This window comes from Ochlerotatus camptorhynchus, unplaced genomic scaffold (assembly GCF_037179485.1).
Source record: "Ochlerotatus camptorhynchus isolate MF236.1 unplaced genomic scaffold, CSIRO-AGI_Acam_v1.1 ptg000246l, whole genome shotgun sequence".
Classification (NCBI taxonomy): domain Eukaryota; kingdom Metazoa; phylum Arthropoda; class Insecta; order Diptera; family Culicidae; genus Ochlerotatus; species Ochlerotatus camptorhynchus.
In genome coordinates, this window is record NW_027040736.1 from 1,782,554 (window position 1) to 1,810,286 (window position 27,733).

The 27,733-nt window shown below is 40.9% G+C and overlaps 2 protein-coding genes across 2 annotated transcripts in view; one reads left to right on the forward strand and one right to left on the reverse strand.

The window, feature by feature from the left end:
* LOC135704716 (GTP-binding protein Di-Ras1) overlaps positions 1 to 27,733 on the reverse strand; it is a 457,174-nt gene that overhangs the window by 159,718 nt on the left and 269,723 nt on the right. The window lies entirely within an intron of this gene.
* On the forward strand, positions 2,023 to 3,789 carry LOC135704682 (membrane-bound alkaline phosphatase-like). The gene is made up of 2 exons (XM_065226158.1): positions 2,023 to 3,305; positions 3,365 to 3,789. The coding sequence occupies exons 1-2, from the start codon at positions 2,067 to 2,069 to the stop codon at positions 3,701 to 3,703; spliced, it is 1,578 nt and encodes a 525-aa protein (XP_065082230.1). The 5' UTR covers positions 2,023 to 2,066; the 3' UTR covers positions 3,704 to 3,789.

A 27,733-nucleotide genomic window follows, 5' to 3' on the forward strand; every position in this document is an offset into this window, starting at 1 on the left:
TCTTGTTGACGTTGATGGTGACACCCGCCGCAGAGGAGTGTTCGGCTAGATCATTGAGCTTACTCTGCATATCAGAGCGCTGTTGTGCTAGTAGTGCAACATCATCAGCCAAATCGAAGTCGTTGAGATGCTCCAAGGTGATAGGCCGCCAAAGCAGCCCACGGTTCGGTACACGGTCAGTTGGATCCACCATGATCTCGTCGATTATGATGAGGAACAGTAGCGGTGATAGTATACATCCTTGTCTCACACCAGTGACTACCCGGACAGGGTCAGACAAAGCTCCGTTAAGCAGAACACTGTACGTCAAAGTCTGATACTGCGCTTCTATGAGATTGACGATGTTATTCGGGACTCCCTTGCATCTCAGGGCGCCCCACAGATTCTCGTGTTTGAGTCGGTCGAAAGCTTTTTGTAGTCAAAGGGATGCGGAGCGTGGTCCACACAAGATCTTCCGGCATGGAATCCTGTCTGCTACCGCAGGAGAGTAACGTCAATCTTCTCCTGTATCCGATTCAGGATAACTTTGCACAGAACTTTGAGAACAATACACAGTAACATGAATCAGTGAAGCAAATAACTTAACTTTACCCACACCAACTTTTCTTCCAATGGCAATCGTAGGGACGCAGAGGTAAACACGGTCTCTACAACAACGGTTGTAATACTTATCATGCTTCTCCTTCCCAAAAAGACCGTGTGGACGTGGCCGGTGCCGGCGCTGATCTAGAGAATAGCTTGAATTAGTGAACTTTGACATTGAAGATGGATAAGTTTATCCCAAGAGCCATCTATGGTGTTCTCTGTGCAATTCCACTTGTTATAATCAGAAACGGAGTAGCAGCTACGATACACATAAGATTTTATTTATTTATAATTTATCATTTTAAATACTAACCATCAATAAAAGAAGAGTTTTTTTTTTCAGTATATAGTAGTGCGGTTGAGCTCGGCGGTCGAAACAACGGCAGCTTCGTTCGAATTTAACTTTTTAACCGCAATAAGTTCAACCCAAAACGATCCGAATCTTCGAATTCACATACTCTGCCTTCCTATGAAATCTATCTTTCATGAGGTTCCTAGATCGGAAATTCCATAAGTAAACCATAAAAAAGATAAATCGCTTAGCAAAGCTTGCTGACTGCACATATCATTTGTTACTTCTCTTGGATTTAATTGATCCAAGTCATAAATGTATTTGTTATTCGATTTTTTCGAATACTATCTAATCTTAAAAGTTGAAAAAATTGTATCTTTCAGGAAAAAGTATATAATACTTAATATATGAAATGATTTTAGCTGGTTCTATTGTTCTGCCACGAAAATTTAATTTTGTGGTGAAGTCTGGAAATTTAAGTTGTTGCTGCCCCTTCTGACTATGCGAACGCCGTATGCCATTTCTATGTGAACCAAATTGTGAACATCCTAATATCTATCCTACCAACCTTCCCGCCGTGTTGCGCTACTGCCCAAAACGTCGATGCGATGCAAGCACAAAACACGAATTTCAATAGACATTATCTCTCACATCACGTTCCGTCACGACTGACCGAAAAGGACACGTGAATTCAATTCGATCAACCTTCCCGTCGTCGGGACGAGCCCTTTTTACGATACGCGTTTCCGTTATAGCTTCACCAGGATGTATGTAGTTTGAAACGACCAGAGAGAGTTTCAATCTATTGCATCGTAGTTATACACAAACATGTTTGATTGTGCTTTTCGTAGTAAAATGTTGATGCATTCCAGCTTCAAGTCATAAATTTACAACCAATTTAAACTCTCGGTCAACAGCATACTAATTTTAGACACCGAGTGCTCAATAAACACATGCACCGACTAAGTAGATAGATCCTTTTATGTGGAAAAAATACAATCAAAGTCCGTCAGATACGCGCAAATACCGAGTGGATCCGTTATCTGCAACGAAGTACCCTCTTCAAGGTTCGTATCATCGAAAGCGAAGTTCGATTTCATCTTATCATCTGCGATTGTTTTTCATTAAAACCACATCCGAACTCCTAGCCCAAGTTAGTAGTAGCTTGGCCACCATTCAAACGACAAGTATGCAACTTTCGCTTTCGTTGGGATTGCTGGCGGCCTTGGCCGGAGCCGTCATCGCCGGACCGCTGAACGGCGTTCCAGAGGCAAGCAACGACCCGTACCATCCGAGCTTCCCGGAAGAAAAGTCCTCCCTAAATCGCAATGCCCAGCAGGAGCAGAACATCGAGTACTGGAAGGACAATGCCAAGCACACCGTGGACACCATTGTCAACCGGAAGGAGAACAAGAATGTCGCCAAGAACGTCATCATGTTCCTGGGTGATGGGATGTCCATTGCTACGGTAGCGATGGCCCGCGTGTACGCAGGAGGAGAAGAACGCCAGCTGGCATTCGAAAAGTTCCCGTACATCGGTATGTCGAAGACGTACTGCGTTAACTATCAGGTGCCGGATTCGGCCTGCACGTCAACTGCCTATCTGACTGGGGTGAAAGGTAACTACGAAACGATAGGAGTCAACGCTCAGGTTCCCGTCTATAGCTGCACGGCGGAGTTGGACAATAGTACCCATACCCATTCGATTGCCAAATGGGCGATGGATGTCGGAAAGGACGCTGGATTAGTTACGACAACCCGAGTGACGCATGCTTCACCAGCTGGAGTCTACGCTCATACGGCCAATCGCGATTGGGAGAACGATTACTTTATAACTGGGGACGGGTGTGATCCGAATGTTCTGGATGATATTGCCAAGCAACTGGTGCACGGGGACACAGGTAAGCGGCTGAAGGTTATCATGGGTGGTGGTCGTAGCGAGTTCCTGGACCAGGAACCAGATCCAGAATATGGAGACCGAGGCTACCGTCGGGATGGTAAAAACCTGATCCAAGAATGGTTGGATCTGGGTTCTGAAGTGGAGAATCGCACGTATGTGTGGAACAAGCAGGACTTGTTTGCCATTGACCCAGCGAAAACCGATCGACTCTTGGGCCTTTTCGAGCCTAGTCACTGTGCATACAATCTGGATCGGGTCCACAAGAACATGGAAAAGGAACCAACGCTCGCAGAGATGGTCGATCGTGCTACGGATGTTCTGAGTACGAACGAAAAGGGATTCTTCCTGTTCGTGGAAGGTGGTCGAATCGACCATGGTCATCACGATAACTGGGGAAAGATGGCAATCGACGAGACGGTAGAGTTCTCGAAAGCGGTCGAACTTGCCCGGAAGAAGTTCAGTGAAGAAGACACCCTCATCGTAGTAACGTCGGATCACTCTCACTCGGTGAGCTTCTCTGGTTACCCGGTAAGGTTTGGAGTTTTATTTCTTTACGACTAGTCAAACTAACAGACCAATATTTTCAGACCCGAGCAAACGACATCTTCGGCACCGCTGGAACGGCATCCGACAGGTTGCCGTACATGACGATTAGCTACGCCAACGGGTTGGGTTTCTACGACCACATTGATGCGGAAAACCACGGTCGTAAGGACGTCCGTACGATGGACACATCCTCCGACTACTTCCGCTTCCCAACGACACTGCCCGTCTTTTCGGAAACTCACGCAGGAGAGGATGTAGCCGTGTACGCATCAGGACCTTGGTCCCATCTGTTCACCGGCACCTACGAACAGAACACCATCCCGCACATGATGGCATACGCTTCGTGCGTCGGCGATGGTCTGAAAGCTTGTGCGTCGTGACATCTTGGGTCGTAAATTTAAGTGTTTGTATTAAATCTCCTGATTAGAATAAATGGCTGTAAGAGTATAACTCCAATAACTGATAAGCTTTTGTCCAGACGATTGATCCGAAAAATCCTTCACCACAGCAAACTCAAGAGTTCAACAGATTAACAGTGGCGACGAACGTGCGACTTGTGCGGATGATTGATTGGCGACGGTGTACAATAATATATCATGTATGGGATTAGTGGAACACGTAAACAAACATGATAGGTTAATTGTGGTTTGAAAATTATGAGGAGCAATAAATTATCCATCGAAAGAGTAGAGATACGGAATGACGCCGTTGGCGGCGACGGTGATGCGATAAGAGCTATTTGGCATCTACTTGCATTACATTGATTATGACGGTTTCGATCGGGGGATGTCCATACGGTTGTCATTGAGTGACTACTGAGTGAGATAATGATTATACGGTGATGGTCTGAAGCTGGCTAGACATGTGCAAGATAATGGGCATCCTATTGTAATCTACCAAGGAAATCCCCACAGTACAATGTGTGGTCGTGATAGTTCTAAAGATACATGGCATGTACCTACGTCATTAGTCAAATTTTTCCAATTGTTCGGTCACCAACGTGACTGAATATTCTTCATGCTTTGTTTGACACCAAACTTCGTCCATCGTCCATCGTGAATTGTGATTTCAGTATGCCGTCTGGCATCAAATCAAAATATCAAAATGATCTCCATTTCATTGAAACGATTTAGCATTCGATTCGAAGCCAAATCAGATCCTAAATACCTTACTTGGAATTGCTGTTCAGCTATGATACTGTCATCGAAACATCTGAAGATAACAATCATTTCATTACGAGAAATTCTAGCAAGACGCAAAATTGAATTAAACAATTCACCCCCTGCTCAGAAATTCAAATCAATTCCATCAATTTGCATAGCATTGCAAATGCAGAAGAAAGAGTAAACCAAGACGACTTGAAAACAATTTAGCCTGCTTCAAATGGCAAACCTGAAAGTACAAACACCCACTTGCAGAATGTTGCAATTACAGTAGTCTCATCTCTCTAGAACTCCTCCACAGGTTGCACTTGTGGTGGTGGAAGTGGCGGCTGGAGAATAGCCCTGCAGAAGGTCACTGTTTAACGAAGCACCATCGCATACATACACACCCACACTCCACATCAGGATTAGATGAATGAACAGGCTCATTCTCCTGTCGCCAGTGATGCCACATATACAGATTTATCTGTAATCATAGAAATGTTTCTTTATATTTTGATCTGTATATGCAGACAACAGATTTTTAGAACAGTATTCTGATTTTACAGGTTTTTCAAATAAGTTCTGAGTTCGGCTGCAATTCACCTCCCACTGGCCGGCAGTGGTTTTATGGAATAAGTTATAGATACTATAGGTTCCATACATTAGCGGAGGCAAAGTTGAATGTAGCCAAACGAACTGTCAGTTAGGGTAGCCAAACGAGAATGACGTCATCATGATGTTTTTTTTTTTTTAGGGGGAAGTATTGTAATATGATCTCAAATCGCTTTCCACACTGCAGATTCCGATTTCTTTCGCGGAAAACGTAAGAAGGAAATATTACGCAAACCACTCCTCGATACATTGCTGCAAAGATTTGCATTGCACTTCATTTTGAACTTTTATCACGAAACAAAACAAAACAGAACTGCATAACGAAGAGCTCTATGATGGTATGAACATTTTTCACGCATGCCAGTAAGATGATTAATTTTTGTGGTTGCCAAAAAAAGGCTTTTTGTTCCTCCGCCTATTTTTGAAATCTATGGTAACTAAACAATAAACCAGACTGCACCTATTTATTGGGGGAGGTAGCTCATCGATTCTTCCGGTTCACCTCCTAGCATCGTGCTATAAGGTACCAGGCGATAACCAGGGTAGTTGATCGATAGCTCGATGACGTCATTTCGTTGGCGTCTGCAATGGGAAATTCTCATAGCAGGCGTTGACGATGGGATGTTGTCGCGTTGTTGAATACCAACTATCGTGGTAACTCACCGATTACCTGTCGATCTGCCAAATTTGGAAAGACGTCTGCATTGAATTGTCTCATATAATAATATTCCGCCCACTATATCACAAGAAATTGCGAGTAGCTGAGTGGAATGGAGATAACTTAAGCATTGGGTACAGGACCAAGTCTCCCCTGGGTGGTGCCAAAAGATGAGCGCAATAGAATCATCAAGTCGCCATAAGGCACGGAATGACACTATTGCATGGCTGGGTAGTCAAAGTCTTCCATTCGTTAGTCATTTCAGGTGGATTAGAACAGGTTTAGGTTTAGGGTGGGCGTTGGCCAGATTTGGATTCCGAAATAGGACCTAGATTATTTAATACACTAGTAACCTCAACTTCTGTCACAATGTTTCATTGTGACTAATCAACACTCAATGGGTAAAATATCAAATTTGCTGTAAATTTGAAAAAAGGGAACTTGGAGTGTAGAGCGCACTGTCCACTGGACGATTCTGAAGCCTGACCAAGTGAGTGGGCTACGGGTTTATTTGATTGTACGTCATTTCCAATTTATGTATAGATACATTCATACCATTGGCATTTTGTATTTGAGATAAGACAGAGACAGGATGTGGAGGGCCCGCTTAGGGGGAGCGTAACCCATGTAATGGCTTGGCGATGATTTTTCATGTTTCATTTTGCATTTGCATATAATTGTAAGTTTAGGTTTGCTTTTGTAATTGTAAGATAGATAGTTTGCCTCAATTGAAACATTGAGTTGTATAAACTTGACGAATCATACCTCTAAAATAGTAGTAGTTACAGTGCCGCATTATCTAACAACCACTGCCTGCAACTAATGTTGGAGGGGTCGGCAGGGCTGATTACGGATCAAAACTAACATAACTCTAACACTGAAATGATCCCGAAACTAACGCTCATTCAGTTCACTTTGAGTCATAAAGTAGTTTTATTTATTTTCCTACTAATCTATCTACACACTTAGTTTTTTCTACCGAGCTCGGCTGTTCGGGTCTCGGTGGGGAGGGTTTCGCTGAGATCTCGGCGGGAGTGACATTTGATTGAGGTCTCGGATAATGCCTTTTCTAATAATCTGCCTACGTTTGTTTTCTTTGTTATCTACTTTATCCCCTTTTTATTTTTCTGCTCTTCTTTCCTCTTCTCTTCTTTAGTTTTGTTTGTTTACATATAACTAATACTAATACCTCCTTGTTTTCTCTCTAATTTGTCTACTATGTCCCACCATCACGATGAGAGATGAGCTACCGTACATGGTACACGCCCAACTAACAATTTTAGCTGCAGATTAGCTTATACAGCCAAAAATTGGCTTATACAGCTAATTTTTGCCTGTATAAGCTAGTCTGCAACTAAAATTGTTTGTTGGGCGCTCATATACTCTCCCAAAATAGTATGCTGCAAGTAAGTATATCACAGAGGCAACTAAAGATCCAGAAACAAAAACCGATAACGCTGAAGATAATGAACTGTGGTGATTTATATGACTATATAGTATAATGTATTTATACTAACCTAAACACAACGTGGGGTGACCCAAATCCAAACGATCACTAACCAAAATAATAGACTTATCTTTTTTTTTCAGCAGGTGTAATTTCGTATTGTTCTGCTTCTCTCTTTTCAGCAAAACAACAACAATAAAAAAAACCTCTATAACTCTTCTCCATTCTTTTAATCTCCTACTATCCCCTATAAATGTATCAGAAACTAGTGGGACTGTCTGTGCAAACAGAAACAGGCCTGCTAGTGGAAGAAGGTCGTTATGCTATACGGTCTAGCATAGGCCTACGGCCAGGTTTCAGTAGGTACACACTCGCTTAACGGCAGATTGGTTTACAGTGGTCGACCAGGGTGTGTGCTGATAAATTACAAAATTACAATTACATCATTATTTCATACATCAGCTTGAATTACGTTGATCGATATTACCTTTTTTTTTGCTGTGCACTACACCACCGGAGCCACCCAAGTTCAACAATCCATCGTTGCTTATGCCTTTGTTGTCGTTTGGAACCAGTTTTGCGAGGTAGGTGACGATTGTGCGTATTTCTCGCGTAACTTTTGAAAAGGGCCTATTTATAGCCTGAACAATACGTAAAGAGCAAATTGAAACATTGAACGTCGCGTGAAAATGGAACTTAATGAAGGCCTAAGTACTTTTTCGTAGTTTTTAGTTTTCGGATTTGAATGATCTTCGGTTACAGTGGCCTGCTTACTGAGAAGAAAATCGCGGTCCCAGGTCCTTACATATCAAAGAGATTTATGGTAAAATCGCTTGTGTATCGTATATTTTGCGAAACTCGTTGTTGTAGTTGGTTCCGGGTTTGAATGGATACAAAAATTTGAGCAACGGTATTATGTGATAGGAGGGGCTCGGTGGCCTTAGAGTAACCGTTTTTGCTTACTGAGCAGAACATCATGAGTCTAATCTCAGGCCCATCCACATTCAAGATTCGTCAATCGTTTTATTTGTTAATATGACTACATGGTAATAACAGCAACTCGGTGATTAAAAAGGTGCTCGTCTGCCTAGTGGCAAACGTTTTTGCTTACTGAGCAGAAGACCGTGGGTTTAGTCCCAAGCTCCTTCGCGTTATATGATCGTTAGGACATCAATTCAGCTTATCGTTTACCAAAACGAATCCTGCTGCAAACCCAACCCTCTTATCCAACATCCCAGTGATTCCTCGTGGAAGTGCAGAGGTGTTCTCGGCTTCCATCGAAGCGAGTGTCATGTCAACACAATCCTTCCCATTCCTTTCTTGACCTGTGTTCGGGTGCGGCCGGCGCTGATATTGCCTAATTTAAGATCACCAGTTTTTACACATTGAGGATGATTGCTAGTCCCAAGCATCGTCTATTGGTTCTCTGTGTAATTACAGCTGATCTGGCAATAACAGAGTAGCAACCGTGGGCGGTCAGTCAAGCTCAAGCTCAATAAACCTGACTGCACCTATTTAGATGCAGCCAGTTTGGCCTTGTAGATAGAAGGGAATAGCTCTACTGTAAATCCAATGACCCATTTTAAGACTGCACCGAACACGCGAAAAGAAAAACCCACCGAAGCACAAACCAGCTAGCACGACGCTACAGCAACAATTCTATTTGTACCAAGTTCTTGTCCGGGAGTATTCACAATATTGTTGAGAATCTTCATTTATTCATATCAATGAAAACGAATTTCTTTTTGAATTGGAACCAGGCAAAAAGCTCGCGGAAAACACTTAATTTGTGACAGCAAATTTAAAACCAATCGTTCTCGGGCAGAGCCTACTGCGCACTCCTATCACACTAAAGCTTCATGTTAGATAGCATTTCCAATCAACTCTGAAGAACTTTTTGTCAAATCTTTGAAATTTATGTTAAAACCTTTTTGCATGTAATTTGTACTCAGCAAAGAATATTTAAAACATTTAACTCGTTTTCTGTTAATTTTTTTTTATTGGTGCCGGACTGGTGGTGTCGCTTTTAATATTGAAAGCGACAGCCACAAATGCCCCTCGTTGCTATGGTAGCGAAGGAATGTACAGTAATAATACTGTTCTCTCCATTATTATATTAGCAGATGTTTTGCAGAGGTTGAGTCGATAATTATTGCGACACTTTCAAACTTGCGTAACTTTTTCATAGTCGACCGAAATCAACCAAATTTCACCCAGTTTCTCTTCAGAGTGTATTATTTACAGTTGTGCAGCTGTCAGTCAGAGATGCAAGATTTTTTTCTATGCAATTCCGTAGACTTATTCAAATTAACGGATTTCTACGGATTTTTTTTAGTCGAAGGTGATATTTTTTTAGTTCTAAGGTGTTATTTTACGTTAAATGATAAATCGATGATAGAACTTTTGAAAAACTACTAGGAACAGCTCTCTGAGATTGTACGCGATGGTGACGTTGGACTACGTGGTCCTATAGAATAAATGTTATTTGTTAACTGCAACAGAATTTGTGTTTTGTGTAGGAATAGGAATTTGAGCGGGGTTCTCTCTGTTTATACTCTTTAGTATGACTATAATTGCCCTGAAAAGAAGCTTTTGATATGAATTTAAGTTGGGGCATGTTCATAAATTTAACTCTTTTGGAAAATTCTTGGTTACCCTGAAAAGGGCCGATGGTAGTACAGGCATGATACTGTTGCACCTGTAGTTTTTGGCATACTTTCACTGATTGCTTCCCGGGGATCCTTGTTAAGCCATAGCAAGATGTGCACGTGAGGACTTCCACGGTGCTAAAATTCAATCGTGTCAACCAGCTTGATGAAGTACACATAGCACGTGACTGGATCATCATTGACCAGAGTTGCTCTTTGTAGTGCAGTCAATTCCTGGATTGGATATGTTAAGTCATTGCCATTGTGTCTTTCTGACAATCGATGTAGGAGATTCAACAAATTGGGCCACTACATCTCATTTGCACTGAGTGTGAGAAACATCGCAGGCTTTCTCAATTGTCGCATCATGGTGAACAAATGTATCTTCCTTTGTGCCAATATTGTACTGAATTCGGTATTGATTTGAGGAATGATAGATTTCGCTCTATGCACTGCTCCATGAGGTTGACACGTGTGATGTTTACGGTCCCTGGGAACTTAAAAATGCATTGCAAGCCTTCGGAAACTCTAAGGCGAAGAACTTTCATTGTCATGTACAACAAATGTTGTGGTTTGGCCACACGCCTGTCTTGACGACGAGTTTCACTGGATGCAATCATGAAATATGTCACCCGAACACCTGGCTTGAATTTCCGTAGATGGCCGAAACATATGGCAGGAAAAGCTATCTCTTCGTCGTGCTCGTCATGTATTAATGACAGAGGAACCCTGTTTTGCGCGGGAGCGATCTCCAGGCATTTGTTCTCATTCCAAAGGAGCGTTTCCTGTTGCCCAAGCAGCAATTCTGTCTCATTATCCACAGCAATGGTTTCCAGCTCAATTTGAGGATCCACTGCAGGGGTTTCAAGACCATCTTTGGAGATCTGATCAATTCTGATCCCGTAGCGGTGGTACAGTGGTGTCGTAATCTAATAAGAAAGCCACGCTTTAACCGTAGTTTCCTTTATAAAGCCGGACAAGTACGACGACTTATGGATTACGTGCTTTTTGATGAACACGTTGAAGGCCTGATAATCATTGAGCTGACGGGGAAGAGAGCGTCGTCTCTCTTACATAACGCAAACGGTTGAACAACATTCGAGCAAAAAGAAAATTATCAAAAAACTATCATATGACATATGTGATTTCGTTCTAATTCCTCTATTTGGTGTAAATTAAACCATTTCTGATCTCGCCATAATAACTAGGACATCGTTGCTTGCTATTTTCAGAATTTACACAAGCACAACATTAGCAGCTTTATGAGAAAAACTAAAATACATACATTCGGGACGGCCTTCGGCGACAGTTTCGTATGACAGAGCCTGTCGTATGACATTTTAGTTTTGTACTGTAATTTGAAAGCTTGTTTTGCAAGTGTCGGAAGCAAAGGCGGTCGATTATCATAGAAAATGTGTCGACTACGGTGACCGCTTACAAGACTGGTCTAAACACGACTTTTATTCGCCTTAACACGGCACCGTCGAAAACATTTCTCGTCAAGCATAGATTGACAGTATTCTATGGAAACTTTCGGTGGAGTGAAGAGATGTCATGTTTCACGCACAGTCTGACGGTTGCTTACGGGATATTTCATAGAAGGAAAGAGCTACAGAGTCGCCGTCAACGCCAAATTATTCTATCAATAAGCGGATAAGTGAGCAAGAAAATTATTGACAAGTTGCAGGGGTATATTTTACTTTATGTTTCTTTCCTTTCAGTATCAGATTATACACTGGAGTCGCTTTTTACGCGGTTTTTTTTTACACGGTTTTTTTTTTACGCGGTTTTTTTTACGTGGATTTCGGAATTTACGTTGTTTTTTTTTACGCGGATTCCGGAATTTACGCGGTTTTTTTTTACGCGGATTTTGGTTTTTTTTTTACGCGGATTTCAGAATTTACGCGGTATATCGCTTTTTACGCGGTTTTTTCTTACACGGTTTTTTTTTACTCGGTTTTTTTTTACGCGGATTTCGGAATTTACGCGGTTTTTTTTTACGCGGATTCCGGAATTTACGCGGTTTTTTTTTACGCGGTTTTTTTTTACGCGGGACGTATCACCCGTGTAAAAAGCGACTCCAGTGTACTCTAGATTGTAAAATTCAATTCTGAAGGGAGACGTAAACAGAAGAAAAAAATCCGTAGAAACTGTACCGAATTCCGTAGATTTTGCGTAAAATCCGTATTTCCGCAAAAATTGTAAAATCCGTAGATCTACGGAGATTTCCGTAGATCTGGCATGTAAGTGAGATTCCGTTCGAGATGGAAGAAAATCAGCAAATCATTCGCGAAAGGATTTTTTTTTTCACTTACATCCAAAATCCTGGGTTGTCGCTTCGCACCTTGGGAAACCTGATGAATATACATCATTCGACCATCTCAAGGGTCCTCCAAAGGTTCCAGGCAGGCTTCCGGAAATCTCACGCGTACACAAATGCGACAGTGAGCTGTGAGACGGAGCGTCGCATGACTCTCAAATCCATGGTGTGCTACATTATTGTACAAAAGAGAGACCAGAACGATGCGCGCGACAAGCAACACGCTCTCAACAAATTCGAGCGTTTCAATTTTTGTTTGTCTCATCGCATTGCTCTCTCAATGCGACGCATGTATTCAATCACATGCGACTGTTTCATTGAAACATCTCAATGCGCTCTCTCAGGGCGCCATAGCCGTGCTCTGTTTCGCATGCTTTGACTCTCGCGGTCCCATCATAAGTGATGTTATCGGGTGACGAGATAAGGGACTGCAAGGGTTTGTTCACAGAAGACTTGTGGCCCTTTGCACATGTGGATTTTGAAATGGGGTGAAGTTTTTAGATGGTTCCAGAAATATCTTCTAGTATAGATTCAAGCAGACTCAACTCATGGTTCCAGAGATATACTGGAATCACCGTAAGATCACCACTAATGATCCTAGGCAATTGCTTGTCGAAAGGATGCTAAAGGAAGGTAAAGGAAGGCTACGTGAGCGGTGGATGGCAACCTTACGGTAGTTGGGATACCGTTAGCATGTTAGCACCCAAATAATACCGGAATATCTGTGGAATTATGTGTCCTTCAACAAGTCCTTATGCGGAAATCTTCTAAAACACATTTTTTGGAAGCCTCTGAAGCTTTCAGCCCATTTGGTGGAAAAATAAACAAGTTATTGCGCATTTGCATCAAATTAAACTCAGAATCCCTCAGAATACTTTTACTCAGACCAGTAAAAATATAAATGGACGATTTTGAACGTAAAACAGCACTATACTATACAAGATTATATGGTCGGCCTTAAGTCAGAAGGGACTAAGTAGCAAAATAAAAACAAAAAATGAGTTAATGATATCATAAGATCAAGAATTCCCTCAGCTACATTTCAATTTTTCAGCCAGATTTGAAAAATTAGAGTAGCACGAGAAAACGGTCAAATGATTTTTCCCATTACATAAGACACAAACAGCCAACTTTAAATTCGTTTTTCTTTAAAATCAAATAAAAAAATTCACATTTCGGTCTGACTTGACCGATCATATCAACACGCTAGTAATGATAGAACTCTGAAGATTAATATTTTTATTTGTCTGGCTTGAGTGAACACTATTTTAAGGGATTATTTTCAACGCAGAAGTGTACTTTGCTGCAAAAACGTTGGTGGTGACTTCTCATTGCATACAGACAAGTCTGCACTTAAAAATTAACCAAGTTTAACATGTTGTAAATTTGTTCTGTTATGATCAATTGAGTTGAAATTTTGACTCAAAACTTGCTTTTCCATTGACCTTTGTCCGATCAGCTATGCACAAATTTTAATTTCATTGTCACCTTCCAGCAGGTGCTTCAAAAAATTTGGTATTTCTTACACGTGAAACTCAAAATATTTGTAGTTTTGCGTCAAAATTCCAGCTCAATTGATCATAACAAAACACATTAACAACATGTTAAACTTGGCTAGTTTGTATGAAAACGACCTTTGTCCGATCAACTTAGCACCTCAGTGTACGTAGGTACGAAATGCTGGATTAAGGTTAAAGTAATAAATTTAGGAACAATTTGTGTCATATCTGTATTACGGATTGTTGCTAAGCTTCTTGCTTCAGGAATTGTATTGAATACCTGTCAATCAACAAAACATACTACGGCAGCAAATGAATTCTTCAGATGTGTTAGCGCTCACAGGATAGTTCATATCAGCCACCATGATGCTGAATTGAAACAATCAATTTGCGACGACAGATTTCTAAATAGTCTTAGTGTTAGTACCGTGGACCCTCGGTGAAATTAAAAAAAAGCATATTAACGAGCAAATAAACCACAACTTGATTGTACATTTCGCTTACCAAAGCCACATCTCTTACTTCGTTCGTTATGAATAGGCTATTTTTCAAGTTAATCCTTTAATCAACGAAAATTTCCGCTAGGAAAACTTTGTTGGTCATAACCATCCGACACCTCTTCTCCATGTTCGATAAGAGTGTAGTAGCTAGGTCGCTTTCCATCGTTTCCAAAACAAAACAACACTTTCCCCACATCAAGAACACGAGTTGGTCTTCCAGTTGAGTTTGTTATTTCGATGTCGCATTGAAACGTCGCTTAGCGACGTCTCATTGCGAAATGCGCATGAGCTTCGGTTCACGCGACGTCGCATGATACTTGTTCTCATGAAACGCATACATCCGGAAATGTGCTGTGCTTACAAAACAGTGCGACACACAGACATTATGAGAATGTGAGATGCGACAAAACTGAAGAGAGAGAAACAGAGTGCTACAAATCTCTTGCGCATGAGACTGCTATGATTATGAGACTATTCGTATTGCGTCTCGCATACGGTAGCGCGCGCACTGGAAGCCTTCCAGGAACTGATGACAGTGGATCACAAGCTGGACGAAATCCAGGAACAACACGCAAAAAACCGAGAAAGTGATCATTGATCATTTCAAGCGGAATCCGTACATTTCGACACGGGACTTGGTTAAAAAAATTGATGTTTCACAAAACTGGGAAAAACGTACCGGAAACGACTGTACAGGCTCTGATGGAGGGCGTCAATCGCAAATGTCGAGCATTTTACTCAAACTTATTCTAAAGTAAATGCATATACTGAACTACTGTAACAATTTGGTTTCATTTCGATAACTATAGCCGATTAACAAATCAATCTAATGTGTCGCAATAATTATGGACTCAGAATAGACTCAGATAGAAATTAAAGCTCAATCATTAATATGTAACAAAGACTCACGGATTTCAAAAAGCATATAACCAGATAAAGATTTTCGTAGTCTCAGACATAATATAAAAATCCGATTCTTTTTTTTTATTATTCATTTACATAATAAATAATTCATACAGATTTGTGTCAGTCAGATACAGTTTATAAAGATTTTATACGATTGAAATACAGATTTAAATTTGAAAAAAAAAATGGCAACACTGCCTGTCACTGTACAACCATTCCAGGAAAACAAATCAAAGTTGCAGAAAAACGAACACCGCACCACCCCAGTCGTTAGCTATTTACTGTTGATGTTATTGTTGTTGCTGTTGTTGTTGAAGCAGGAGCTCAGAAGTGGGTGAGTGCAAGGGAGCATTCGAGCAATTCAAATTCAATTATTCATCCTATTAAATTCTCATTACTCATTCCAGTGCTTAGGGCAATGGGGGGCCATGATGGTTGTACCTTACAAATGAATCCCATGGCTGTTGTGGGAATTTTTATTCATTGCACATTACACTGTGGTCTGATCGCCATGTGTTGTTGCTAACTAAATGAGTTGCTTTGAAGACGTCATTTGAACGGGACTTTCTTTAACTTTTCAAATACCAGGGTTCATGAATCACTACACTGAAAATGTATTTTCGTTATTTCTCTGAAAACCGTTTCGTAAAAATGAATATCGTACATACAACACATCTTTCATAAATGGTACGGAACATTCGTTTTCCCTGTCATCTGGCGCAATGTCAATATTACGCCTTATTCGTATAATATACAAATTCATCTTCGTATATCAAACCAACAACTGCGCTTATTGTCTCCTAAAGTTCTGATTGTGTGTTGGGGATTGGATACTTTTTTTTTTTTTTAATATTGTCGGTTTGACCAATACATGCAAGCTACCATTATAAATCAAAATACTGGTCACGGTGGTTTTATGTCAGAGGCAAAAAAATAAATGCAAGCAGCAGTAAAAGCAAACGAAATGGAATTACCGCTCCATGAGTACTTCTTATTTGCCTTTAGCCTTTCCTTTTCCCGTTGCACAGATAGAGTGATGGATAAGGCACATATCTGACTATCGCAAGGTTCATGTTTCGAGTCTGGTCTGAAGCTTATTTTATATTTTTGTCATGTTTATCTCTTACAATAATGAAGTTATTTTTACCCATCCTCACTAACACACTCCACATTTTTCGGTCTCCACAACTAACATTTGTGGCCCGCTGGTTGGATGTAGCGATAGCGGATGAGGAAGTTCTAACGAAACTAGCTTCATACAATGTACAAATCCATTTCGTTGCAGAAAACAACGAATAAATTCGTAGGACAAACGAGCGATTTCGTTGTATAAACGTAATTTTATTTTCAGTGTAGGGACTAAATGTTTAACCTCAGTGGTGTCGCAACCAATTTTCAAAATTCGTTCACCAGTGTCTTACCCATCTCATCTGGTTGAAACCTACTCAACAGTTGTGTTTTTAGAGGTGTTCACATTTCCTCAGAAAGCGCTGTGAGTGTGACATTTGAGAGCTTTCTATGCCAACACCAATGCATGGTTGTGTATCATGTGTAGAAAGCACAATGATACCATAGAGGTAACTCTAAGACTAGTAGGTCCCGAAGAAACGTGCTCAACTTTTTAACTCAGCTCTGGTACTATCTTCGGTCCCAAGCTAATCGATTCACCCCGCGAAACATAGGAAAATCCACTAACCCCTCATTTTATCTGTCAAACTTTCATAGCGAATCAAAACAACCATTGTGTAGTAATAGAATTGCGACTAGAGTGGGGTACGTTAATCGATTTGCTTGGGACCAATAGGCTAGTCAAATAGTGAGCCAATTTAAAAATCGATAGTTTCGTATTGATTGTTGATGATACTCTTTGTCCATGAAAGTCGAGAAAATTTCCAATCCGACAGAAAATACATTTTTTGAACATCCCTAGAATGTTGTATGAGATCCCGCACCTACCACTATAAAAAAACTAATGCATTCAAGCACCTAATCATGCTGATCGACAGATCTTTCTTTATGGTTTCTCTTGCATAGATTATCTACAGTCTCTCTGATCCATTTCCATATTGGCCGGGCCGGGACTTCCTCCGTGGGAATCTGTAGTAGAAAAATTTTAAGTTTTTCACCAAAACATGCCTTTCGACGGCTCCCCCTGCGCTTTGGTCAGAGAAGCGCATAGAAGGCGTCGTTGTTCCAATTTGGTCGTGGCACATTTCGAGTATGAGAGAGTGATTGCTGTTAGATCAAAGGTGCCTGAGAAAAATGCAAGAACTATCGTGGATTACCCGAAGTTGCAATAGTGAAGAATTGATAACAGACCAGCAGATATAACACTCTCAAAATGCTCATCGAAATCGCGTTTGACGGTAAATTTAAGTGTTTCTTAGTTGGTAGTACCGCCACTTGTGGCAAGCATAATGATTTTCCTTGCGTTTGACGTTTACGCATTACAGTCATATGTTGGGTGTATACGACAGATGGCGGTAGTGAGCAGCATTTACTACTTCTGATTGTTGTTTGCCATGGCTCTACCTCTCAGTGCGCGACAAAACGTTCTGTCAGTGTTAGTCGGTTCATGCGTTGACGAGTGTCGAGTGAGTGTCATGATATTTTGCATCACTGAGCCTAGCATCTCACTCCGTATCGGCTACTCTTATTGTAGGTAGACACGAAGGGTTCTTTCCTTTATTTAACGTCGGTCTCTGTTCCGCAATCAAGTACCAATCACCGATGGACATCGATTGCCATCCATTGACGGCAATCGAATGTGCCGGAAGGCAGCTTCCACATCTGCGTAGGATATCGCACCCATTCACAACACACATGGGCCGGGACCAACGGCTTTACTTCTCTTCCAAAGGAAGACGTGACCAGAGATTTTTATGCCTCAGAAAAATCCCTCCGACCTCGGCTGGGATTAAACCCAGACCCATTGGGGTGTTAGAAAGCAGTCACACTTACCACTACACCACCGGCGCCGGCTTAAAACGAAGGGTTGTTGTTTATCATTTCAGGCTTCCTTCCAGTTTCTGCTCTGACTTGTCTACTGAATGGATGATCGGCAGAACAATAGGAAGCGGTCGCAGTTATATCCAGTGGACATCAGGGTTGTAGTTTAAAGGCGACGGAGATGTCACTCCTCAACAGTGTCTGTTTGTCTGTGTTATAATATTGAGGTAACGTTAGGATAAAATCAAAACATTAAGAATATAACGCATCACTTCCAGAAATACTTCACTTCGCAACCGATGAACCTTTCTGATGGTCATATGAGTACCCAATAGAGTGATGCAAAATTTGAAATTTTCGCTCCACAATACTTAAACGATTCTAAATCGGATCCTGACTAGCCTCTCAAAATTTGAACCCATTTGGTAAGAAACTGAGATGGCACAAACCATTTGAAGTTTGTATGGGAATTACTATGGTAAAACCAAAATTTTTGTTCATGTCTATCTAATAATTCACCATTTCGGTCTGCTTTAAAAGCTTTCAACTGTACTTGTAGGAAATTTTTTCAGCTACAACTTTGCTGAAGACCACTTTTTGATTAAATGCAAGGATCGAAAGTTATCAATGGTTCAATGCATTGATGTCCTATGATCATGCTCAACCAACTGCTCAGCAGGCAACATTGGTGTTTCTGGGACGTTGAATAGGACACAAAAATCATGGCTACTATGTAACACTGCAAAATACAGTGTTGCCTACAGAGCAGCTGCTTGATCATGTCATAAGTTTACCAATCTCTTAAATAATTAATAACTTTTTCCTGTCTCGTTTTACATGGAAACGATCCTCAGCAAAGTTGTAGCTGAGAAAATTTTCTATAAGAATGGTTATCAAACTGTTTCGCAGCTTAATATGGAAAAAGACTAGAAGGCAATGAACAAAAAGTTGAGATTTCCCATAGTAATTTACATGTAAACTTCAAATGGCTTGTGCGAAGTCTGTTTCTAACCAAATGAGTTGTAACTTTGGGAGGCTAATCAGTACCCTATCTGAAACCATTTAAGCACTGTGGAGCGAAAAAGTCAAATTTTGCATCAGTCTAGTACCCAAGTAACCATATAGTCGCAATGTGGTTTGTAAATACTTACAATGCTTGCATATAGTTGGTTGGGGAATCCCGAGATGGAAGATGACAGGTGGGCAGGAACTCAGGGTCTCCCAGTGTTGGTGAGTTCTTTGCCGTTAATGGTCACGAAAAGTTCACTATTTTGCCATACAGAAATTCAAAACAAAAATTTTAATCTGCCGATTTGGACAGTTTTTTACCTGTTTCATGTGACCGGAAGGTGTATGCTGGTTACAAATGCCGTGCCAAACTGATTTCTCACGCAATTAATCAATCTTTGATGTGAATTTCGCTAATAAACACGAGGAGCATTTCTTATAGCAAAACTTGCCATAACAAAATGGGCGATTCATTTTAGTAAACAAACTAACACTTCTTCCGACTGTGGCACCTCTCTTACTCGCCTGGGGGGAATCCGATGAAATTGTTACTTTCGTATTTCTTTCATTCTCTTTTCGCACTTTGCATATAACACCATCTCATACTAATCTGTACGTAAATTTTTTCAGACAGTGACAGATGGTGGATATGAAGATCCAGAGGAGGTGCCAAGCAAAGTTGTTATATCCTAGACAAATGATAAGTTCCAAGTTCACTGTCATGATAGTCGCCGTTGGCAGCAATTACATTATATTCTCATATTACATATTGTCATATAAACATATCAATTCATTAGGTAGGGATGGGATGGTCAGGGCGCTTGATTGAAGCGATTTGTATGAGGAGAATGGAATTATCAACGCCCTATTGTCAACATTTTGTGAATTGAAGGTGGGCTCTTCTCCCCACTCATTGGGACATCCCCACGTATGATGGTTTGTTCTGTATCGGGTTGGAGCATTTTTACCTTTGGAATGAGATTCTCCTTGCTCCCGTGGATCACGCGTAAGTGTCTCTGCTTACGGGTCAACCCTACAATGGTAAATTGAATACAACCAGGGATCGTACTTGATCAAGTCATACGAGGTGGGCAGTCCACTGTCTAATGGCTGTGCGCTGCAACAATGAGTGGAATGCTTTACATACATACATACAAAAAAACATGCCTTTCGGCGGCTTCTTTATGGTTTTTCATGAATAGGCTGTTCATAGTCTTGAAATAAATCATTGACTATATTGGCCATTCAAGGAGCACCGGAATGCTAACGAAAAACCTGTACCAGAGGACATTTGTAGATTTTCACTGGAACATACCGTTCAACAGCACTATCTTCTTGGGTTTTTTGACGTAGGATTACGTCTTTTGGCAACATATAGGGGGTACAATTTCAAAAAATCAAAAATGACCGCATTACGAAAAATGGTCTGGACCACACATAACTCTGTCAATAGCTGATGGATTTTAATTCTAAACCAGCCAATCGAATAAAAAATTTGCTACGAATCTGTTAAATTGAACACATTATTAATTTTCAATAGGCCCTTACTGAAAATTACACAAATGTCCAACTGTTGCAAAAGTGACCAAAATTATCACCGATTACCTGCAAACAGCGCTTTCCCTAACACAGATCTAACACAGATGTCAAAATCGATTTCAACCCGGTCTCCCTGAACGGTGTGTGGTGGTGTCGGGTCGGTTGTCAGCAGCAGCAACAGTGCTTTCGGCGCGTGGTGTTGAATATTGTTCTCCAGTACACAACGAAAGGCTGCCCGCTAGCAGCGAGCTGCAGCCCACATGAGCGTCCATTCACCTAAGAAGGAGGAAGAAGCCTCACCACTACTGATCGGGATCCATCTTCGTGAGTCGCTGTGGGCCATCTATGCCAAGCGCGTCACCCTCGTTCCAAACACTGTATCTCGCCAGCCTCATCCGTGTGGAACACTATTAGCTCAGCATTACCAAACCGTCACGACAAAACGGTCCTTTTCAGGTCCACCATAAATTGTTGTTGTTTAAGAGTTAATTTGATAAGAGAGAATGTACCCAGCAACAAAACTTTTGTGGTCAAATGCGTCAAGCGTTGAAGTGGTGCATACAAATTCTCACAATGACCGAATACAACACGACCATGTCAATTAGCAATAAGCACTTCAAATTAAGGTAAAGCTTTCTCTAGGACGGTAGAAAAAAATCGTAAAATCGTAAAATCTCCCTTCGTTTAAGTTTGAGCTATACTTGGCATAAACAGCAAAATCGTTTACAAGCTTGCATACAATTTTGCTAATCTATGCGATATTGCGCTTAAATTTACACGAAATATCGCGTAAATTTGTGCCAAATCTAGCGTTAATTTGATGTGCGCTATATCTCGTAGAAATTAACATGGATTTTTCAAACGTGCAATCATTTTCTGCCTTTTTATTATCTATTGAATAAGCCAAAAATTCCGAGCGTTTTGTGCTCGAAAATGCGTAATATTGTCATCAGAAAATGAGGCGTTTCCGTGATGGGATAAGTGGTTTCCCTAACACAGTCGCCGAATATTGATACCGAGCTCTGAGCATGCCAGGCGGTACCTATCTTTATGCCTTTTGATGCAAATATGTGACATCAAAACCTTGACAAACCGACATTAATGGCAATAGAAGTTATCATGAAATTTCTGCTCAAACCACACTAGTGACATCTATCTCCGCGTTCGAGGAAAACATTTATCCAGACCACGAACACGCGTGCAACATTTATGAGTTGGTTCGTGTCTGATCTATTCTGAACAAGTTATTTGTATCTAGATATAAAATTTCTATGATTTTGACAGATGGGATCGCTGCACATTTTAAATCGAAAATCGTCGTAACTTGAGACTTGAGTGTATCTCAAAGAGTAAATATTTTATTTTTGTATATTTTAAAAAAATCATGAAAAACATGAATCAAACTTTTACAATATTCAAAAACATGGCCACTTTAAAATTGTCAAAAAATCGTAGAACACCAACTTTTGCTAATATTTAAAAAAATCTTGTTGGCATGCTCTTTTAATTTTTGCACTGAAAATTATTTAGAATGTTTCCTGTGTAGAAATCACATAAAAATGCGTATTAGAAAATAGTTCAAAAATTTAACCAAAAGCTTGTGTTACGATTTGTGTCCGTGTTTTTGAATATTCAAAAAAAATTGAATTTTGAGCTTTTTTTAATAAAGATTTAAAAGATATTAAAATATTTGATTCTTTATACCCTTGACAGACTATGGCTTATATCATGTAATATAGGCTGTCTTGCAATGAGCACTCATACATCTAGTTTTCACTGGAAATCCTATGTATGAGTGCTCATTTCAAGACAGCCTATATTACCTTTGTTACTAGCGTAACATAGGTATTAGAATCGATTTTCACACGTCCTGCCGTCTGCTCCCGATAGCCATCCACACAACCTATCTCACCTGTATAAAACATTCTCAATCGATAGAACTCGGCGCGATCTGGCTCGACAGTTTAATTACGACATCGTAGAATCAAATTGAATATGAAAAATCGACCCAGCAAGGCGAAATTTGCTGATGTCTGTATGTGCGTCTGTGGACGCGTTTCATCTAGGCAAGCTTTTTTCGAGATGGCTCATGCGATCAATGTGGTTGATATCTCGTTCGATAGGCCCCATAGCGCCATTGATCGCTATTGAATTTTTCCTCGATCTGACTTCCGGTTTCGGAAATATATAGGCCAGAATGATTTTAGTGAACGATTTTTTAAAAATCAACGGTACACTATATCAACATGATTTCTTTAACAGTAGAAAGACCTCATCCATATCTACTTGGGGAAAAAATTTCATACCAATCTGACTTCCGGTTCCGGAGATTTACAGGATAGAAAGATTTTAGTTAACGATTTTTTACAAATCAACGGTACATCCCATCAACGTGGAATTTGCAGCAATGGACAGACCTCATCCATATCTACCTGCAGAAAAAATTTCATACCGATCTGACGTTTGGTGTTCGAGATTCCGCCTTATTACCTTTGTTACTAGCGTAACATAGGTATTAGAATCGATTTTCACACGTCCTGCCGTCTGCTCCCGATAGCCATTCACACAACCTATCTCACCTGTATAAAACATTCTCAATCGATAGAACTCGGCGCGATCTGGCTCGACAGTTTAATTACGACATCGTAGAATCAAATTAAATATGAAAAATCGACCCAGCAAGGTGAAATTTGCTGATGTCTGTATGTGCGTCTGTGGACGCGTTTCATCTAGGCAAGCTTTTTTCGAGATGGCTCATGCGATCAATGTGGTTGATATCTCGTTCGATAGGCCCCATAGCGCCATTGATCGCTATTGAATTTTTTCTCGATCTGACTTCCGGTTTCGGAGATATATAGGCCAGAATGATTTTAGTGAACGATTTTTTAAAAATCAACGGTACACTATATCAACATGATTTCTTTAACAGTAGAAAGACCTCATCCATATCTACTTGGGGAAAAAATTTCATACCGATTTGACTTCCGGTTCCGGAGATTTACAGGATAGAAAGATTTTAGTTAACGATTTTTTACAAATCAACGGTACATCCCATCAACGTGGAATTTGCAGCAATGGAAAGACCTCATCCATATCTACCTGCAGAAAAAATTTCATACCGATCTGACGTTTGGTGTTCGAGATTCCGCCTTATTACCTTTGTTACTAGCGTTACTGAGGCTTATTCGATCAATATTGTTGATACGTGCATGTCGGTGAAACCGTTTTTTTTTTTTTTTTTTTTTTTAAGTCAGAAGAAGGCTTTTTGTTTAGTTTGGGCGTTATGATCAGAAGAAGAAATCGGACGCAAAATCGTGGAATGTAGGGGAGAATAGCCCATAATGCACCCCTGGGTTAAAATGGCCCCGTGCAGTTTTTCGTTGCTTATCCATTACTAATTCTGGAAATATCATGTGCCAGAATGTTAGTTCAAGCACTGAACTAGCAATGTTGATAATTCACGAATTGACAATCGGAAAACTATGAAAAACAGCGCAGGGCCATTTCACGCCAGGGGTGCGTTTTGAACCATCCTACCCTACGTATTCCAATGGACCTTTTCTATGCTGAATCGTCTTTCTCTATCTATCACACATGTCTGAATCGACGGTGTATTTTCCCACTAATGTGTTTCCCTCTTGCTCGCACTCGTTAGATTTAAATTGTTTACACGTTGATTACACGTCGAGAAGCTCTATAAGACCAGTCAGATGTTGTCTCTTTAAATTTGTGCACGACCGATGAGATCAACCTAAATAAAAACCTCAATAATCTGCTGGAAAATAAGGAAAATTTACGAAAATTTTACACAGTCTAGTAGTAGTACCAATAGACCGAGAAAATCTAATCTTTAGTGTTATCATTTTCTGGTATTCTGGAAAAAAAACTTTTTGTGATTTATTTCCAGGGGGGTAACTGGCGCTTTAAACCTTGGTCTATACATCACACTCATTTTTAAAAATCGCTATTGGAACTGCTACATCGTGAAACAAAATTGGAAACTCTGACCGATCAGTCCCGTTAGCGTAGCTGTTGGAGGTGCCGCAGGCTATGGTGCAACATGTTTTCGAATTTTATTCTGTATTCTTGCGGAACATTTGAAAAGGGCCTATCCTCGGCCTCTCTCTTCGATTTACCACGGCAACATAAACGAATTTCTCGCTAAGCTCACAGGACAGTTCAACATAAGATGATGTTAGCTGTATAGTCGCTATATTCATAGCCTGGCGGAGAGAATCTCGTGAACCAATTGAGCTGTCAAATAGTCGTTTGACCAATTAAGCTGTCAATTCACGACCAACAACAGAAAAAGGCACATCAGCTATTACGAACAAAACTTCCGGAAGCCGTTTTCTCGTGACTTAAGCCTCGCCTACGCAAACTAACTCAAATTTCCCCTATCCGATGATGAAAGCATAATCAAAGTTTTGTTTATAAAACTTGATAGTACCATTTCAATTGTTGGTCTACAATATATTGAATTGGTTCCGCTCTTTGATAGATCGAAATTCTATCCATCATCATCATCATCATCATCAATCAGGCTAAGGCCTTGTTGTCCTCTGCTGTCCGAAGAAGTCGTCTCCACTCTACTCGATCCATGGCCACAGTTCGCCAGCCTCGTAGTCTGCGAAGGGTCCGCAGGTCACCTTCTACTTGGTCGATCCACCTTGCCCGCTGCGCGCCTCTTCTTCTTGTTCCTGTTGGGTCGCTTTCTAGAACCATTTTCACTGGGTCGTCGTGCGGCATTCTTACGACGTGCCCAGCCCACCGTAGTCGCCCAATTTTTGCAATGTGGACGATGGATGGTTCTCCCAGCAGCTGGTGCAATTCGTGGTTCATTCGCCTCCTCCACGTTCCGTCATCCATCTGCACTCCACCGTAGATGGTACGCAACACCTTCCGTTCGAAAACACCAAGGGCGCGTTGGTCCTCCACGAGCATAGTCCAGGTCTCGTGGCCGTAAAGGACCACCGGTCTAATCAGCGTCTTGTAGACAGTCAACTTCGTGCGGCGGCGAATTTTATTCGACCGGAGCGTCCTCCGGAGTCCAAAGTAGGCACGATTCCCTGCCATAATGCGTATTTGAATTTCTCTGCTGGTATCATTTTCGGCGGTCACCAGTGAGCCCAAATACACGAACTCATCGACCACCTCGATTTCGTCACCGTCAATCTGAACTCGGGGTGGGAGGCTAACATTGTCTTCCCTAGAACCTCTTGCTTTCATATATTTTGTCTTTGATGCGTTGATGGCAAGTCCAATCCGTCTAGCTTCAGCCTTCAGTCTGATGTACGTTTCCGCCATCATCTCAAAGTTCCGTGCCATAATGTCAATGTCATCGGCGAAACCAAGGAGCTGGATGGACTTCCTGAATATCGTGCCACTCGTGTCTATCCCAGCTCTTCTGATCACACCTTCTAACGCGATGTTGAACAGCAGACACGAAAGTCCATCACCCTGCCGTAACCCCCTTCGAGATTCAAAGGGACTCGAGAGTGTCCCCGATACTCGAACAACGCACGTCACTCGATCCATCGTCGCCTTGACCAATCGCGTCAGTTTATCCGGAAATCCGTACTCGTGCATAATCTGCCATAGCTGATCTCGATCGATTGTGTCGTATGCGGATTTGAAATCGATGAACAAATGATGTGTGGGCACGTTGTATTCGCGGCATTTCTGCAGAACCTGCCGAATCGCGAAAATTTGGTCCGTGGTAGCGCGGGCACCCATGAATCCCGCCTGGTATTGCCCCACGAACTCTCTTGCATATGGTGACAGACGGCGGCATAGAATTTGGGAGAGTACCTTGTAGGCGGGATTCTATCCGCCAGACTATAAATATAGCGACTAGCTTGCACCTGAATCAACACACTGAATGGGAAATTCATTTGCAGTCGGGTTATTCGCGAAAGAGAAAATCAATGAAGAGAATTGGGCTGATTGATTATTTAACTTTATTGGTTCGTTAAATATTGTTGTAATATAATAAGATTGTATTTAATAAGATTGTGCTTAAAGTATGTAGAGCACAATAAAGCAGATTAAGTAAAAAGCTATGATTTATGTTTTGGACTCCAATTCAAACTAGCAATTGCTGTTTTGTTTGCAGCAATTGAGCAGTGCAGAAACTGAGACCAATAAAAAATATCCATTAGGGCTCGTACATATATCTATGGATAATATCAAAAACGAGATTATACTGGGTAACAAAGGTTCTATTCACCTGCCCGGTGGATCAATTTGGGTTTTACATGATATAAGCCATAGTCTGTCCAGGGTATTAAACTTTTATGGAATTTTTACCCAAAGTAACCAAACAAAATTACCGATTTTATTTTTCTCTACAACCTTGTCTCAGACGTCATTTCGATCAGATGTTCGTTTTTGTACTACAATTTATTGAAAAATGACAAAGACGCAAGGGGTAATTAACTCTGCACACTGTGCCGAAACACAGCATGGCACACTTTTCAGCGCGCTAGGGCACACGTTGACAAGTAGGGCACAAACATTCGCTACTGTCGAATGTTAACGTTTAGCTAATTGTTGCTTAGGTTGACTAATTTGTTTTTGCCTTGCCATTTTTCGAAAAATTCCAATGGAAAAATCGATAAGTATTTTATGCACCATGAATCTTCTCAAAACCAACAAATCTCATCCGATTCATAGCGGAACTCTCAGCTTGTTTCATCCAGAACAGCTTCGGGTCTCATGCCAACATTATAAGTCTGTAGAGAAGGTCTAGTCAATACGGCCGAAATGGGTTACCACCAGCAACGGTTGGTCAAAACACTGGAAAATGTGGTCGTACAATACGACGATACGGTATAGAATGCGAACGGCGCACTGTATTGACGAAAATCCTATTAACGAAAACCAGGGTAGTCTTTCGCTACTGGGACTTTTTTTTTTGGCTTGAAGTGATGCAAATCACTTTGAAAATCAAGATTCTGAGATTTCGAGAACTATTAAATAGAGACATGCTTTAGAAAGCAAACTTCACTTTTCATGATTTTAAACTTTGAACAAACTCTTTCCGCACTTTGAATGAATTCAAGCGAGGTTTACGTAGGTCCGTGCTATGACCATAATAAATAAATTATACACATTTTTGTCAGCCAGATATAGATCTAAAAAAATTACGACGAAAATACAGATTGAACTTAGAAAAAA